Source organism: Syzygium oleosum, unplaced genomic scaffold, assembly GCF_021117445.2.
Source record: "Syzygium oleosum isolate NSW1041296 unplaced genomic scaffold, Sole_v2.1 Sole_v2.16, whole genome shotgun sequence".
Classification (NCBI taxonomy): domain Eukaryota; kingdom Viridiplantae; phylum Streptophyta; class Magnoliopsida; order Myrtales; family Myrtaceae; genus Syzygium; species Syzygium oleosum.
Window position 1 is genome coordinate 2651884 of NW_026607500.1, and position 15383 is coordinate 2667266.

General features: G+C 41.6%; 1 protein-coding gene across 1 annotated transcript; it reads right to left on the reverse strand.

The window, feature by feature from the left end:
* Positions 1-953: 953 nt before the first annotated feature.
* LOC115686554 (protein SMALL AUXIN UP-REGULATED RNA 51-like) lies at positions 954-1920 on the reverse strand. The gene has a single exon (XM_030611897.2). It carries the CDS (start codon positions 1761-1763, stop codon positions 1257-1259), a length of 507 nt encoding a protein of 168 aa, XP_030467757.1. The 5' UTR covers positions 1764-1920; the 3' UTR covers positions 954-1256.
* Positions 1921-15383: the final 13463 nt, after the last annotated feature.

Consider the following 15383-nt stretch of genomic DNA (forward strand, 5'->3'; position numbering starts at 1 on the left):
TGAACCACACGATGAATAAAGAGAGTATTTCTAGGTGGAAGAGCCAACACTCATAAGGACGTCAGTGGTTGAAATGGGAGAGTTTAAGACACTTTGTCTCCCAACGGATGAGGGAAAGTCTTGTGCTATTATTCGTATGTAAGAACCGGATTCACATGGGCATGATCATGTAAGATTATTCAGAGATTTCGGTGCCGTAAATTGGGTGGGCTCTATGACAAGATCACGAGAGAGAGAGAGAGAGAGAGAGATATGGGTGAAGACAACGGCGAGCGTGATGATGGTGCTGGGTGACAAGGTAGGGAGATATGGGTGAAGAGTGAAGACAACCTGTCTCTCAGCGGATGAGTGAGGTCTTGTGCTGTCATTCGTAAGTAAGATCCAAATTCACATGGTCATAATCAGGTAAGGTTACTCAGAGAGATTTGGCGCAGTAAAATTGGTGGGCTCTATTACAAGTTCACTTTTGAGAGAGAGAGAGAGAGAGAGGGGTGATGACAACGGCGAGCACGATGATGGTGCTGGGTGACAAGGGAGAGGTGATTCTGATACACATCAATTTTCCGGCCCCGCTATTATCGGCTACATTCAAGTGGCTTTGAGGTCAAATCATATCATTTTCAAATCTGTGGGGGAAGAGAGACTTGGGTGTTAGGTTTGGAGGGTGCCTTATTTTATTCTCTTTTTATTTTGTATGATTATATCCGACATGATATTTGATGTTTTATCAAATAAAAAATAGATTATGACAATTCCTTACATTTTTTTTATGTCCTAATCATTGTTCTGCGATCAAATACAGTAAAAAAGCATTGTTGTTTCAGTTTTTTCCGAGTAATTTCTGGGCGATCCTTTGCTCCTTTCTTGCTGAATCTACTTCTCAGGGGTCAACTCTGCACCTTATGAACTTGCCGGTTACTTGCTGAGGAGAACTTGTGGTCCAGAATCTACCGTGTTATCTCTAAGAATGATCGTACCGTTATCGTAGCCGGGCAAGTTTAAGATGCATCTCCACATTTACAAGGTCAAGATCTCCATTTCAAAACTGGTCAATACTCATCCCCTTCTCTCTATGCTTTCTGTATTTGTTTATCTATTGACATAGAATATAGAGTATAGCCTATATCTCCTAAGAAGCAACATCTCTGGTTTAATATACATAAGACCTAAGCAAGAACACAGAGGGGAAGACGATTCATCTGACGAAAGGGCTCCAAGGATGATGCCGAGAGTGACGAAGATGACGATGACTCATCTCACCACCGTCCGACAGGAGACCTCCACACGTCTCGTCTGCACTCGCCATTGTTTGCCACGTTCTTCTTCTTCCCCTCCACCATCTTCACAACACTTTGGAACACCGGAACGATGCACGGGATCCTCAAGACGCCTGTCTGCTGAAACCCGAACTCCTCCTCTGCCTTTCGCAGCAAGAACCCGAACGCCGCGTGGCCCAAGAAGTGTGTTGGGATGACAAACCTCTCGAGCTCTTCGCCGACGCAGACTGCGAGGTAGACTTTCGGGACAACTTTACTGTTGCCGCCGCTGTGCTTCTTTTTGTTGCTGCCGTCGTCTGACGATGATAGAGAAGAGATGGTTCTTTTGAGGAAGCTGATGCTCTCGTGGATGCCGCCGTGGTTCGGGCTCATGATACTGGCGGCTGTTTTGGTTTTCAACGAGTTTGCAAAGTTCCTCCACTTCTTAAGGAGCTGCCGTAGTCGAACCACTTCGCTGATCTTGTTAGCCTTTTTAGGGGACTCCATGGCTTCCTCAAGAAGAAGAAGAAGAACAAGAAGAGAGGTTGCGGTATGCCCTAATCTAAGAAACTGGGCTCTTGCAGTTTATAGGAGTAGCTGATCTTGAGATTGAGAACGACAGATCGTAAAAAGTAAGCATTCACACGATAGCTTCGTGTCTAGGGTCGCGATCCAAAGTAACACCTAATAGCAACACAATTTCTATTTCGTTGAGTAGCTTGTGAAAGATTTTGTTTTGGACTATGCTTCCAAACAAATTATACGTGCTCCTTTAGGCAATTCTTTTCGCAAATCAAAATCAACCATCCAAAATTGAATTGGAATGCATATTTGGTACACGCAATTAAACTTTCCCTAAGTCATATACGTACCAATAAAAAAGAAGAGAAAAATTCACATCAGAAGTTCCGCCATGGACTACTTCATAATGTGATGATAAACAAGACATTTGCATAAGCATTTATTCTCCTACAAATTTTTGTCTTAGTCTCGGTTTATGTTTATTTAAAAGAAATACCTAATTGTTAATCATCGAAACTCAATAAGAACGTTAGCAAGTATTGGTCGGAGAGACTAAATTCACCCATTTATTTACATGGACTAAAACCAACAATACAAGTATAGAGGGTCGTTGGGTATAATATGCAGAGTGTCTAGGTAATTTACTCCAATTATAACTAACCTACAAAAAGGGAAATATGCGTAGGTAGATCTCAATACATATATGAAGCTTTTAATTCTTAACGTCATCCTCACTATATCCACAGGTGGACTAAGTTGACAAAGCAACACTTATACGCCTTTTAATGGAAAAGGAAAAAATGAAGGAAGACAAAAAAGGGGGGAAGAAATTTTTGGGCTCCCTCGTGACATTTGCATTGGATCATCATTAGGCTCATGATTCTTGATATGATTTATTTGCACAATACGGCAAGACATGCCAATTAAATAGATTTGAGCTTGACATAAATTATGACATTATTAAAATCATGCCTCATGCGAATTGACCTGCTTAACCCGTTTAGATACGAATTGACATGTTAATTAATCAGTTGTTTCAACACGCATCAAGACAATTCAATATGTGTATTAAACGTATCCTGTTTGAATTAGACATGATCATATTATTTTCTTATTTCAACAAGACACAAATTGTTAGTCTCTACTCATTATTTGGAGGGTGACTTGTCATTTTCAAAACTTATTCTAATTACTAATTGCATTTTCTCCCTCCGTTCTTCCCTTTGTCAAAAGTACACTTTCACTTTCTTTTTCCTCTGCTTCTGTTTTCTTCCTTTTTCATTTCCATCTTCACACTAGGATAAAAGAATGGCTCAAATTTCTTTTGGTGCACGCGCCTTATATTGAGATTATCAGAACTAGATATTAGGGGTGTACAAAAGAATGGAGAACTGCTCAGACTGCCCGGGACTGCCCGGAACCGGTGGTTCCTAAGAGAGTCGGTTCGGTCCCCAGTTCTAATTTTTGGGAACCGGTCCAGTTCCCGGTTCAAGGTGTGGAATCGCTTGCCCGCCCAGCCGGATCGGATCGGCAATATAATATATTTATTTAATTTTTAATTTTTTTAATAAAAAGAAAAATCCTAAATCCCTAAAATAAACCTAACTTGCTCGACGTTCACAGCTTCACATTAAGCCGAGAAATACCTTCTTTTACTTTCGTCTCACATTTACTCTCACTCTCACTCTGTCACTCTCCTCGGTCGATGCTCACCTCATGTCACGCCCCGAACCCCTTCGAGCACGCGACACACTTCTCTGGTCGAATGATGCGACATCCCAGGGTATCGCCGACCCAAATTTAACTTATCAGAGATTTATATCAACAGCGGAAACCACCAATACCCGGACAATAATAACTGGGGTAATCAGGGAGAATGCACATATTCATTTCTCATTCAAACTTATATAATATCCACAATTTACAAAACCACATATATATACAAGCACACCGCACCGCCACACTACATACCACCGATATAAAAAAGGATCGATAACCTGGGTACCCTATCACCAAAATAGTACGCTTCAAAATCCTATTCCACAACCCCTACATTAGCCCCTACGCCCTCTACTTGGCGTCCACTCCGAGTCTGATTTTTCGTCCTCTGAATCTGAATCCTCCTGAGTCTCCTGCTCGTCTGTCGGGTACTCTACCACGTTAATGTCGGTATTGCTACGGTATTGCAAAACGCTGCGGCGGCGGCGGAAGGTTCATTTCTCAGGTCGGGTTTCTAAAATGATTTGGTTGATACAACCATGAGACACTTCTCAATAAGTTGACAGCCTAAACCCCACTTAAGCTACCACGTATCTCCAGACAAAACATGCATAACGCAAACAACCAATCGTACTAACAATCACATGCGATCCTACCTGGGATCCATCATGCACATCCCTGCATGTCAGACAATAATACAGCCAATTCATTTATATCCATAATCATCCAGCAGCATAACACGCGAGGCAAACCACACTCGCACACTAACTCACGCCATGTGTCAACTTTCACAAGTCTCACGCGTCAAATCGAGTCCAGCTTATTCTCAACTTTCGATCTCTACCGCGCCCGCGTAAAACGCATCAGGCTAACGGTCTCCTGACCTCGTCAGGCATCGTCACCCCATCGGGCATCGTCACCCCGTCGGGCCGGGCATCGTCACCTCGTCAGGGACGGCATCGTCCCGCGTAAACGAACACGCCTCAGGACGGATCCTACATTCTCAACTTTCCTTCTCTACCGCGCCCGCGTAAAACGCATCAGGCTAACGGTCTTCTAACCTCGTCAAGCATCGTCACCCCGTCGAGCCGGGCATCGTCACCTCGTCAGGGACGGCATCGTCCCGCGTAAACGAACACGCCTCAGGACGGAACCTACCCCACGTAAACGAAAACGCCTCAGGATACCACTTTTCCAACCATTCCAATCATCTCGTATCATCGTACCACACGAGCCACGCGACCACACATATCACACAGCCACACAATTACATGCCCCACATACATTTCACCATCACACAATCACACCACACGGTCACACATACTCAAACATTAATTAAATGCACCCAATTCAACCATTTCAATTCATCCCCTAGAACATGCAAACACACATTCAGGCATCAATTCCCGTCATGAGGGCAGCAACTATTCAACCTCGACACCCCCACCATTCCGCTCATAAAAATGAACATCCATAGAATCAGGGTAAATCTGGGCAGTTTACACAGTGACCGAAATCCCATCAAAATAAATAGTAAACGAACTCAAAAAATTATAAATTTTGGATATATCATAAAATTTTTTTGATAAACATTTCTTATGAAGAGCACGAAATCTGGTTCAATCTGCAACCATGCCTTTTTGTCCCTTGAAGTCAGACCAGAATCAGTTCGCTCTAACAAACTGATTTGTCCTCAAAATACATTTCTTTCAACACACAAATCACCTTGAAAAGCTTTGAAATTTTTATATGTCATAGAAAAGAAAGTCGTCAACAACTTTTGTGAAGGAATTTTATTGAAAATATATCTGGAAAATTTTATAAAAATTCGACCAGACAAGAAGGTCGGGATGAACAGTGTTCCGGGCAGTTTTAATACGGTCTGAAAATGGGTTTTCGTGCGACCCAAATGGCCTCCAAAAATTCCAAATTTAAAATATGTTATACTTCAGGATGTGAGGAAAAACTTTCATGAGGGACACCACCCATGATTCTGCCTCCAAAAATCACTACAAAAATAGTAAATCGGGAGGGTACAGAAAACAAAATTTCGAAATTCACCCAAACTTCAAGGGTCCGAGTCCTTGTTGATACCCACCGAACTTCAGCCCTCAAAATTCATTCCACAAGGTTCAAACTACCATGCCACAACCATCATATAACATGCCATTTTTCACCACAAAACCATAACACAACGTTCACGGCATTACACGGCAATTTCACGCAATTAATTGCCGAATCAAACTATCCAATCTACGTGCCAAACAGAAAATCACAGCATCCAATCCAGCCAATCACAACCCTTATTTGGCCTCTATTTTACCACCAAAATACCACAATTTCATCCCTACGGCCCCTCATCCAAATCAGCCCCTAAAACCGACTAAACCGTGTTTAAACTAGTCCGTTAATACCCAATATCTTAACTAGGGTTTAGATTGCAACTTACTTGGAATCCCAAGCGCGTCCAAGTAAGAGAGAGAGGGTGGTAAGCCGGCGGTCACGCGGCGGCTAAACGGCGGCTACGGCGGTGGACGAACGGCTACCTTGAGCGGACGACGGATGAACGGCGATCGGCGTGGCAAGCTAGCCACTCTCACGGCCAAGGAAAGGAGGAGGGGGAACCGGCCAAGAAGAGAGGAAGGGAGGGGGAGACATGAGAAATGGAGGGAGAGAGAGAAAGAGAGAGAAAAAGAAAGAAAAACTAGTCAAAGTCTACCCCCGGGGAAATTACCATCTTGCCCTCCTCTCTACTTTTCAATCAACGGCCGAGATTCGTTCTTATCCTGAGATCGACGGCCGAGATCAAATCTTTTCCAAAAATATCCAAGGGCAATTTGGGAATTTCATAAAATTTCAAGGGCAAAAATGTCCTACCAAAAATTTAGGGCAAAATGACCAAAATGCCCCTCCCTCATAAAACATGCCCTTCATAAATTCCCAAGGGTAAAATGGTCACTTTTCCATTTTCTTGTCGAAATTGAATTTTTCTGAAGGATTTCGGGACAATCCAAAATTGCACGTTTCAACCACAACGTCATCCTAACGTCCCGTTGTGACTTCCTAATTTTCCGATGTCCAATTTGGGCTCAATTAAATAATTAAATTTTATTAAAGGCAACTCGAGCATTTCTCAAACTAACGGGCGACTTTTTGGGAAAATTCACATATTCGACCCGTGATTGATAATAAATCGAGTCACGTGCAAGTTCATTAGGTTCGTGACGACTTCGGTTCTCATTTAAATCGCGAGGATCGACCGCTAGACCCGAGGGGCACGATCGTTTGGTATAGGTTCAGGATCATCCGTCAATTCATTTCGTGGTCCCGCGGAATCACCTGCGACCACTACTATGACAGTGGCGAACTGACCCCTGGCTATCCTTGGATCGGCCAACAGTGGCTCAAAATGTCACCTCGACGATTTTATGGTCGAAAATCAATTCACGATCGAATTTTCTTTAGTCGGACGAATTTAAATTCCTGATTAGCCTTTCCCTAATGGTTAGTATCCCAGGAATTATCAGTTCCGGGCGAGAACTAACTACGAGTACGTTCATAAAACCAAGCATTTCATAAATCCTAAATGGACAATTTTCAGGATGTCACACCTCACCATCTCCGACTCTCCATCTTCATCTCCGTCTCTGTATTTCCGTCTCCATCCTTGGCTAGTGAGACCGGTTCCATGGACCCACCTTGGAAACGGACTAGATCGACAGTCTGGTTCACGGGTGGATTCATGAAACCAACTGGCGGTTCTCGGTTTCAATTTTTCGGAACCGATCCTTAATGGGCGGTTCTCGATTCTAGGGTGGGAACCGCCCACCCGAATCATGCTCACTCCTACTAGATATGTTTTATATTTAATTGTATGACTGACTAGATTTATTAACTGCCGTGATCCCGCATGCATGGTTTCTGATGCGGAAGGTACTTTGAACGGTCAAGGACCTCGTACCAATCGATTGTACTATTCAAACTCCTCCCTTTAATATTCATTAATTGTATTTTAATTCAGATTAGGAATTTGATCCAGTTGTCTTGGTTGTTGCGAGTGAACTATAAAGTATTAGGACACTAACATAATGATTTAATGTGGCTCATTTGCTGAATTAAAAAAAAAGTTAATATCACGAAAAACCCAAAACTTGTATACCTGTGACAATTTTACTCTCTAATAATTTTCGTTAAATTTTATTGTCAAATTTCCTAGTTGGATAACACATGGCAGTTGAATGGTGCATTAGTTTGGGGTTTTACCCTCCGTTTATTACAGGTATACTGGTTTGTGATTTTTCATGGTATTAATCCAATTTAATGAAGGGTAAATTTATCACAAATGTACAAGTTTTGGGTTTTTAGTAGTCGAAAAATTAGTTTGGGGTAAATTTATCACAAGGGTACTGGTTTGGGTTTTTTGTGATAAAAAAATTAGTTTTGGGTAAATTTGTAACAGGATAACAGTTTGGGGTTTTTTGTGGTAAAAAAAATTAGTTTGGAATAAATTTGTCACATGTCTACCGATTTGGGGTTTTTCGTGGTATTAACTCTTTAAAAGAACACCTCATGCTGGAAGAAGATAATCCAAGCATTCATGAAGTCACAACTAATACGGAAACATAAATAATCAAAAAAATTTAGTAAGAAATAAATTTTATAAATAATACTCGAACATAATAGATTTATGAGGTTTGGCGGTGTGTTTACTCCACCAAGAGAGAGTGGTGAGATGGTTCCACTACAATCGGTAAAGATGATATTTCAATTAATCAATCACACTTACTCATAAGTGTTACCTAATCTTAGATCAAACCCAACTCCACAAGAATCAATCACTATAAGGAGTTTTCTTACACTCTCAACTTTCTTGGATTACGTCTCTCAATACTCTCTGTTTCTCTCGCAAATTTTACATATATTGTATATATATTAAGCGCACTCACTATACACTAGCGACCAAACTCAATAACATAATATTTTTATGCAAAATTATGAGCCCTCCTTTGACGAAATTTTACTTCAATAAGGATAAACTATTGTAAGAAAATAATATTCCTTTTTTTGCATCATCCACGATCATGTTGGCAAGAATATAATTCAAACTCACCTAATATGGGCGAGATTAACTTTGAGTCGGATTTTGAATCAATTGAGATTAACTTTGAGACATAATCAGCAAGTTTCCACCTTTGCGAGAAGTCCCATTTCATCCACATCATTCTTGTTCTCTCTCTCGAGCCCTCTGGGTTCCTCACCTGCGGCAGACGCTGGCCATGTCCGAACGGTATCAGAACTTGGTCAATGGGATTGGCTTGTCAATATATCTGTTGAATTATCTATTGGGTGCACATTCTCAACGGAGGCGGTTCCTTGTCACACAGTATCACTAATAAAGGGCACCGGATATCAATGTGTTTCCTCAACTCCTGAGACATCCAATTTTTAGTCGAATATATTCGCTCTGATTTTCACAATATACAATAATCTTCTCCTATAGCAATCCCAAATCACTAGGCATATCTCTAATTCAAATAGCATCTTTGATTGCCTCGATTGACACCATATATTCAGTTTTAGTTGTTAACAAAGCAACTGCCAATTTTAATTGCGCTTCCTATAACTATCGGCACAACCTGCAAAGCTGGACCGATAACTTGTCAAACCTCTATCCATCCAAGTAACTGGTAAAAATTTGAATTCACATAACCTATTATAACTCTAGAAGCCCGTCTCTTCCCAAAGTCAAACTGATGTCTATTGTTGCCCTCAGAAACCTCAAAATCCATTCCACAGCTTTTTAGCGTTTCTATTTGGGATTACTCTTATACCTATTCATAACACTAATAACATGCGCAATATCTTGCTTGATCTTCATACTGAGTATCCTGATCCTAATCACCTAAGTCTTTCATCTTGAACTCACTATTCAATTGCAGTTTCGGCACATCAATATCAAACATGCTCTTAGCTTCCATCAACATATCATCGATATTCAACAATAAATCAATGTAGCTACCATCCTCTAATCTCCTATAATACATGCATTTATTATGGGTACTCTTGCTATATTGCTTAATAGTCATAAAGGACTCAAACCATTTGTACATTTGCCTAGGAGATTGCTTAGGCCATAGAGAGATCGTTTGAGCAAGCATACCTTGCCTTCATGACTCGAGACGACAAAACCTAGTTGCCGAATGTACAGCTGCTCCTCTAGCACTTTGCGTTGAAAAGTTGTCTTAACATTTAGTTGTTCCTACTCCAAGTTGCCCACCGAATGAATACTGACCACACCCTGATCGAGCAATGTTTGACCACAATTTAGAATATTTCATGGTAGTCAATACCCTTTGGCTGTGTGAAACCCCTTGCTACTATTTGTGCTTTATATCCGATCGCCTTTACATCGGAATTGTCATGCTTCTTCTTGGAGACCCACTTGCATCCTACTATCTTCTCTTCCTTTGGAGGTACTAGCAATTGCTCTGTTTGATTATGCTGAAGTAACTCCATCTTCTTTCTCATAGCACCAATCCACTATTGAAGCTTTACACCTGACACCACCTCTGGATATTAGAGTGGGTCCTCGGTATAACCATACCTTTGTGGTTCTCTGATCTCTCTGCACTCTTTGCCTGTCAATATGGAATACAACATCTCTATGAGCTTGATCTCACCGCCAATATCGTCCTCTACTCCAGGTTGACTTGTGCCCTCATTGGCACTGGGCTCGATGTCATCACTACTTGTGTGTGTTACACATCGAGCCTCGACCTCAAGTTTCACATGTCTCTCGACACCATGATTAGTCTGTACTGCTTGAGTTTCCTTATTTTATGTAGCATTGCCGATTCGTAAAAGGTAACATCTCTCTGATGATGAATTTGATGATTCAAGATTTGGATACCATAACCTACCTTTCAACCTCATGCATAGCCAAGGAATGCACTTCTTCACCCTTAGCTCCGACTTACCATCCCTAACATATACGGGACATCCAAACACTCACATGCTTGAGTAATTAGTAGATTGACCAGTCCACACTTCCTCTGAAATTCGGAACTCGATAGAAGATGTTGGAAATTTGTAAATCAAGTGACATGCCAAGTTCACAGCCTGAGCCCAAAAATCTTGCGATAAACTAGCATTAGAGAGTAAATGTTAGGTTCTCTCAAGCAAAATCCTATTCACTGTTATGCAATTCCATTTTGTTGTGGTGTTCTAAGCACAGTGTGATGCTTGTCAATTATGTTTTCTCTGAATAAATCATCAAACTTATTTAAATGGAACTCTAACTTGTATGTTCTAAGCCACTTCGTTTCCTTAACCGTTTGATCTTTTGTCAAGAGCTTAAAGTACTTAAAACAGATAAAAGCCTCATTCTTGTGCTTCAGAAGATGAACCTAGACTTCCAGACTGAAGGAATTTATAGAGGTTAGCATACCCAATACCTTCTTTAGATCGTACCTGAGAAGGCCGCTACAGGTCCGAATGGATGTAGTCCATCGTATCCTTGGTTCTGTGAACTGCTATGCTGAACTACACTTTGTGTTGCTTGGCCATCACGCAATGTTCACAAAAGTCCAGCATCTCAATATTTTACTCTCACAGAAGACCCCGCTCACTCAGAAAATTCATTTCTCTCTTAGACGTCTCCAAGTTGCATGTGCCATAACCTTGTGTGATCTGGCTTTGACAACTTGGATGAAATTGTAGCAGCTGAGCTTGTAACCATCTATCCCTGAAGGCTGTAGACACAACATGTCCTCTTCCCCTTCACGTATTATTTGCCATAACCCTCAATAGACTGATAATTTGAAAATCACTTTCTATATGATGTCATGTATTATGTGCGTTCATACTCTATGATCTACTTGTTTCCAATCGAATTGACAGACACAAAAAACAGTCTGACTCCTCTCCACTGGCTTTTGCGACATTTACATCACTCTTCGATCTTCCCCACTTTCTTTGGCTTTGGAAATTCGTCGTAATGTGCCCTTCTTTTTACAATGATAAAATATACGGGACTTGTTCCTCGTTTTAGATTCCAATGCTAAATTCATAATTTGGAAAAACTTATTATCCTCCTCCAAGGTTAAATTCAAATTCTGTTTTTAATAGCACACGCATCTTAATGTGGTAACAGATTAAAATCATTTCTGCCGATAAATTGTCCAACTCAAACTTTGAAGAAATGAATATCTGCAAGTGAATCTATCCATGCTATCCATGCTACAAAATCTAAGGTATCTCTAAATTAAAACCTTTCCCGAAAATTGTAATGAAGTGTATCTCGACATGCTAGAAGATGAGTAATACAAATAACATATATTATTAGTCGATAACAGATACACTACTAATTACATTGGAACTTGTTATGACTGATGTGAAAACAATAACGAAAATAAAACCAAGAAGAATAAAGAACACCAAAATTTACGTGAAAAACCCTTGAGGGAAAAACCACAAAGAGAGGAGAAACAAAATCTACTATAGAATATTAAGGATTACAAAAGGTGGCTCAAAAGCTAAAACCTCTTTCTGTCTCCACTTCTTAACCTAATAACTTAAAAAAACCAATATTTATATTGCCTCCAAGCCTTAAAGTTGGCCTAAGCCTATAAAGAATTTAAGACATACTCAACAAATCTCCACCTCGGCTTAAATTCTATATCAGCAATAAACAATCTTCTCCTCCCACTAAAGTAAAACTCAGTTGCAGCAAACATTAACCAAATCCAAGCAATACTTGAATTTAGCAATAGGCAAAGGCTTTGTCAACATATTAGCTGGATTATTTTCTGTACCAATCTTCAAGACCTTAATATAGCCATCAGCAAGAATGTTTCGAATAAAATGATATTGCACATTGATGTGCTTTGTCCTCTCATGATACGTCTAATCTTTAGTAAGATTTGTTGATATCTATTTTTAATTTAATTTGCCCAAAAATTAATTACGCAAAATTTAAGAGTTAATTTTCTTTAATCTCCTAAAACAAAAATTTCTTTTATTTAATTACATTGCATATAGACATTAGGTGCATTTTTCATTATTAAAATGCATTTTCTTCTTTTAATTAATTAAAAAAAATCAAAAAAATCAAAAAATTATTATTAAAAAAAATCAGATTGGGCCGGGTCGGGTTGGTCCCGACTCGGCCCTCTCCTTTCTTCCCTTCCTCATGCGTGAGCTGGGCCCGGCCTAACCCGCTCCCTCTTCCCCCCTCCCCCCCCCCTCACCCCGCCACTAAGGCCCGACCTTCCTCCCTTGCAGCTGCCATTGGCCGCCGCTTGGGACAACTTGGAGAAGCCGCGCCACGGCACAAAGTTGGCCACCAAAGTCAATGGAGCAAAGAGCATTGAAGAGCACTTAATGGAAAGGACTTCCGGGGTAGAAGCAAGTGGCTGCCGGCCGCTATATAGGCCGGCGAAGAGGAGAGAGAAGTGGCGGTTGGAAAATAGAGAGATTTGGAGAGATTTAGAGAGAAGCCGAGAGAGAATAGTGAACTAAGTGTTTGTAGGGCAGAAAGAGGAAGCCAGCCAGCCTCGTCGTTGCCGGCAGACCGATCGATGACCCCTTGGAAGCAATCCCGATTGGTGAGCTTTCTTTGTCCCGAGTTCCCCTGCTTTACCTTGTTTTTATGTGCAGGTTGGCTGGGACTCGCGTCGATCGTTTCGCACGAATCCCGGCCCATATCGTCCTTGCTCACAGTTCATATGTTGACGTCGGAGGTGAGTCACGGTCACCGGAGCAGGCCACCAACTCGAGACAGGTCGGAATTCCTCTGTTTAGGTTGTACAAGTCAGGTGTTCGACAAAATGCCCAAGGGAGACTTGTTATTCTCAACCCTCGGCCGGCTGTGTAGGGGACATTCGGTGAGCTGTGGTCTTCGGGGATGGCCTTTATGACATTCCGAATTTTGATCCATTTTTGGGATTTATAAAACGTGTATTTCGTCAATGCGCTTATAACAAAATCTCGCCCGGAACTGATTACTCTTGGGTTATTATTTTTAAACGAGAGATTTCGCTAGAATCACACTCGATCGAATTTGGCCTTTATTTAGAGTCCAAACTTTGGTGTCGAATTTCTCGAAGTTCCGGGACGAATTTAATTGGACGGTGTCGATATTATTGTGGCCAGCCTCGATATTGCCCGGGATATGCGAATAGTGAAATTTTTACCGGGTGCAAATTTGGACTAGTAAGCCTTCCTCGTAGTGTGTTTTATTTGATTTCTTTTGGCCCTTTTTCTTAATTATTAATTAGGATTTTCGTGAACCGTTAGATCGTTTTCGGATTCGAATTGTGACCGTTGCATCGCACTCGAGAACAAAAATTGACTTTTGTTTTCTCTCTCTCTCCTCTCCCCTCTGCCGCGCCACCTCGCGCACATTCCTTCCCCCCCCCTTCGCGCATGTCCTTCTTCTCTCTCTTTCTCTCTCTTCCCACACGTCGCTGCTGCTCCCCCCACGCCGCCGACCTACTTTCCCGCTGACTTTCTCTCTTCCTTCACGCCCGCTGACTCCATCACGTTGTTTCTGCTCTTGCTGCTGACTTCTTGCTGCACCTTCATGTGTTGCTTTGCCGATGTTGACCCATGTCGCCCCATGATGCTTCACGTGGCCGTCGCTTCCTTCGCCGACTTCTTCTTCCTTCTCTTCTTTTCTTTGTTGTTTTATTGCTCGCCGCTTGCTTCTTCGGCTTCGCTTCCTCCGGCTTTTGCTGCTTCCCATTCCAGCCGACCATACCAGCTGCTCGTCAACCACCACAGCCTCGCCTTCCTAGCCGCCGGAGACATGCCGGAGCCGTAGACTGCAGCTACTGCTCCTCGCGTCAAACATCCTACCGAGACGCTTTCTCTCCCTTTTCCCTCTCGCCATCACCACCACCCACGATCACCCCCACACCATCACCGACCACCTGAGCTGCCATCCGCTGTCCGCCCTTGCCGTTGCTTCGCCGGAGTAGCCGTTGCCGTGCCAAGGCTCTTGTTTGCTCCCTTGCTAGGTTGTCTTGCTTAGGCTCTCTTGTAAGTGGCTTCCTAACCCTTGACTAGGCTAAGGGGTGACTAATGGACATGTTAGGGATGGATTAGAGGCTGTGGATAGTTGGTTTAGTGGCTGGTTGTGCTTGGTTTGCTTGGTGGTGTTTGTTGGTTGATTTCCGGTAGGGTTGCTGCTGCATCGCTGGATTTTGCTATTTTTACTGTGACTTGTGTGGGCCGAATTTGAGGAAGTATTCTTCATGAAAGTTGTTCATAACATCTTGACGTTTGACATAATTTAATTTGGGAATTTTTTTAAAGTCACTTGAGGCCATTCGGAAGTCCATCTTTGTACCGAAATAAGTTTGCCGGAAACACTGTTCCTCCGACCTTCGGGTCTGTTAGAATTTTTATCAATTTTTTCAGACCTATTTTCAAAATAATCCCTTCACAAAATTTGTTGGGGAAATTTGTGGCTATGACATATAAAAATTTCAAATCTTTCTAAGAAGATTTGGTTACTGCTTGAAATGCATTTTGGAAGCCGGATGGCCAGTCCGAATGAAATGTTTTATGTCCGACTTTGGATGACAAAAATAGGTGGTTCTAGACAGAACTGGATTTTGTGTTCTTCATAAAAAATGTTCATCAAGATGTTTTGTACAACATATCCAAATTTCATAATATTTAGAATTGATTTACTATTTATTTCAAACGGATTTTTGTCACTGTGCAACTGCCCAGTTTGGACCCGATTTTGTATATTCTCGATTTTTCTCTCTCTCGAGAATTATTCGGTGTAATCGGGGCGTTTTGACGAATTTAGTTGACATTGGGCTAATTTACAAAGATAAGAATTGGTAATGATTGCTAAGGTGTGTGCATTGTCAC

Bases quoted from the DNA above. Each gene is read 5' to 3' on its own strand.
- LOC115686554 (XM_030611897.2), bottom strand. From the start codon at position 1,763: ATGGAGTCCCCTAAAAAGGCTAACAAGATCAGCGAAGTGGTTCGACTA.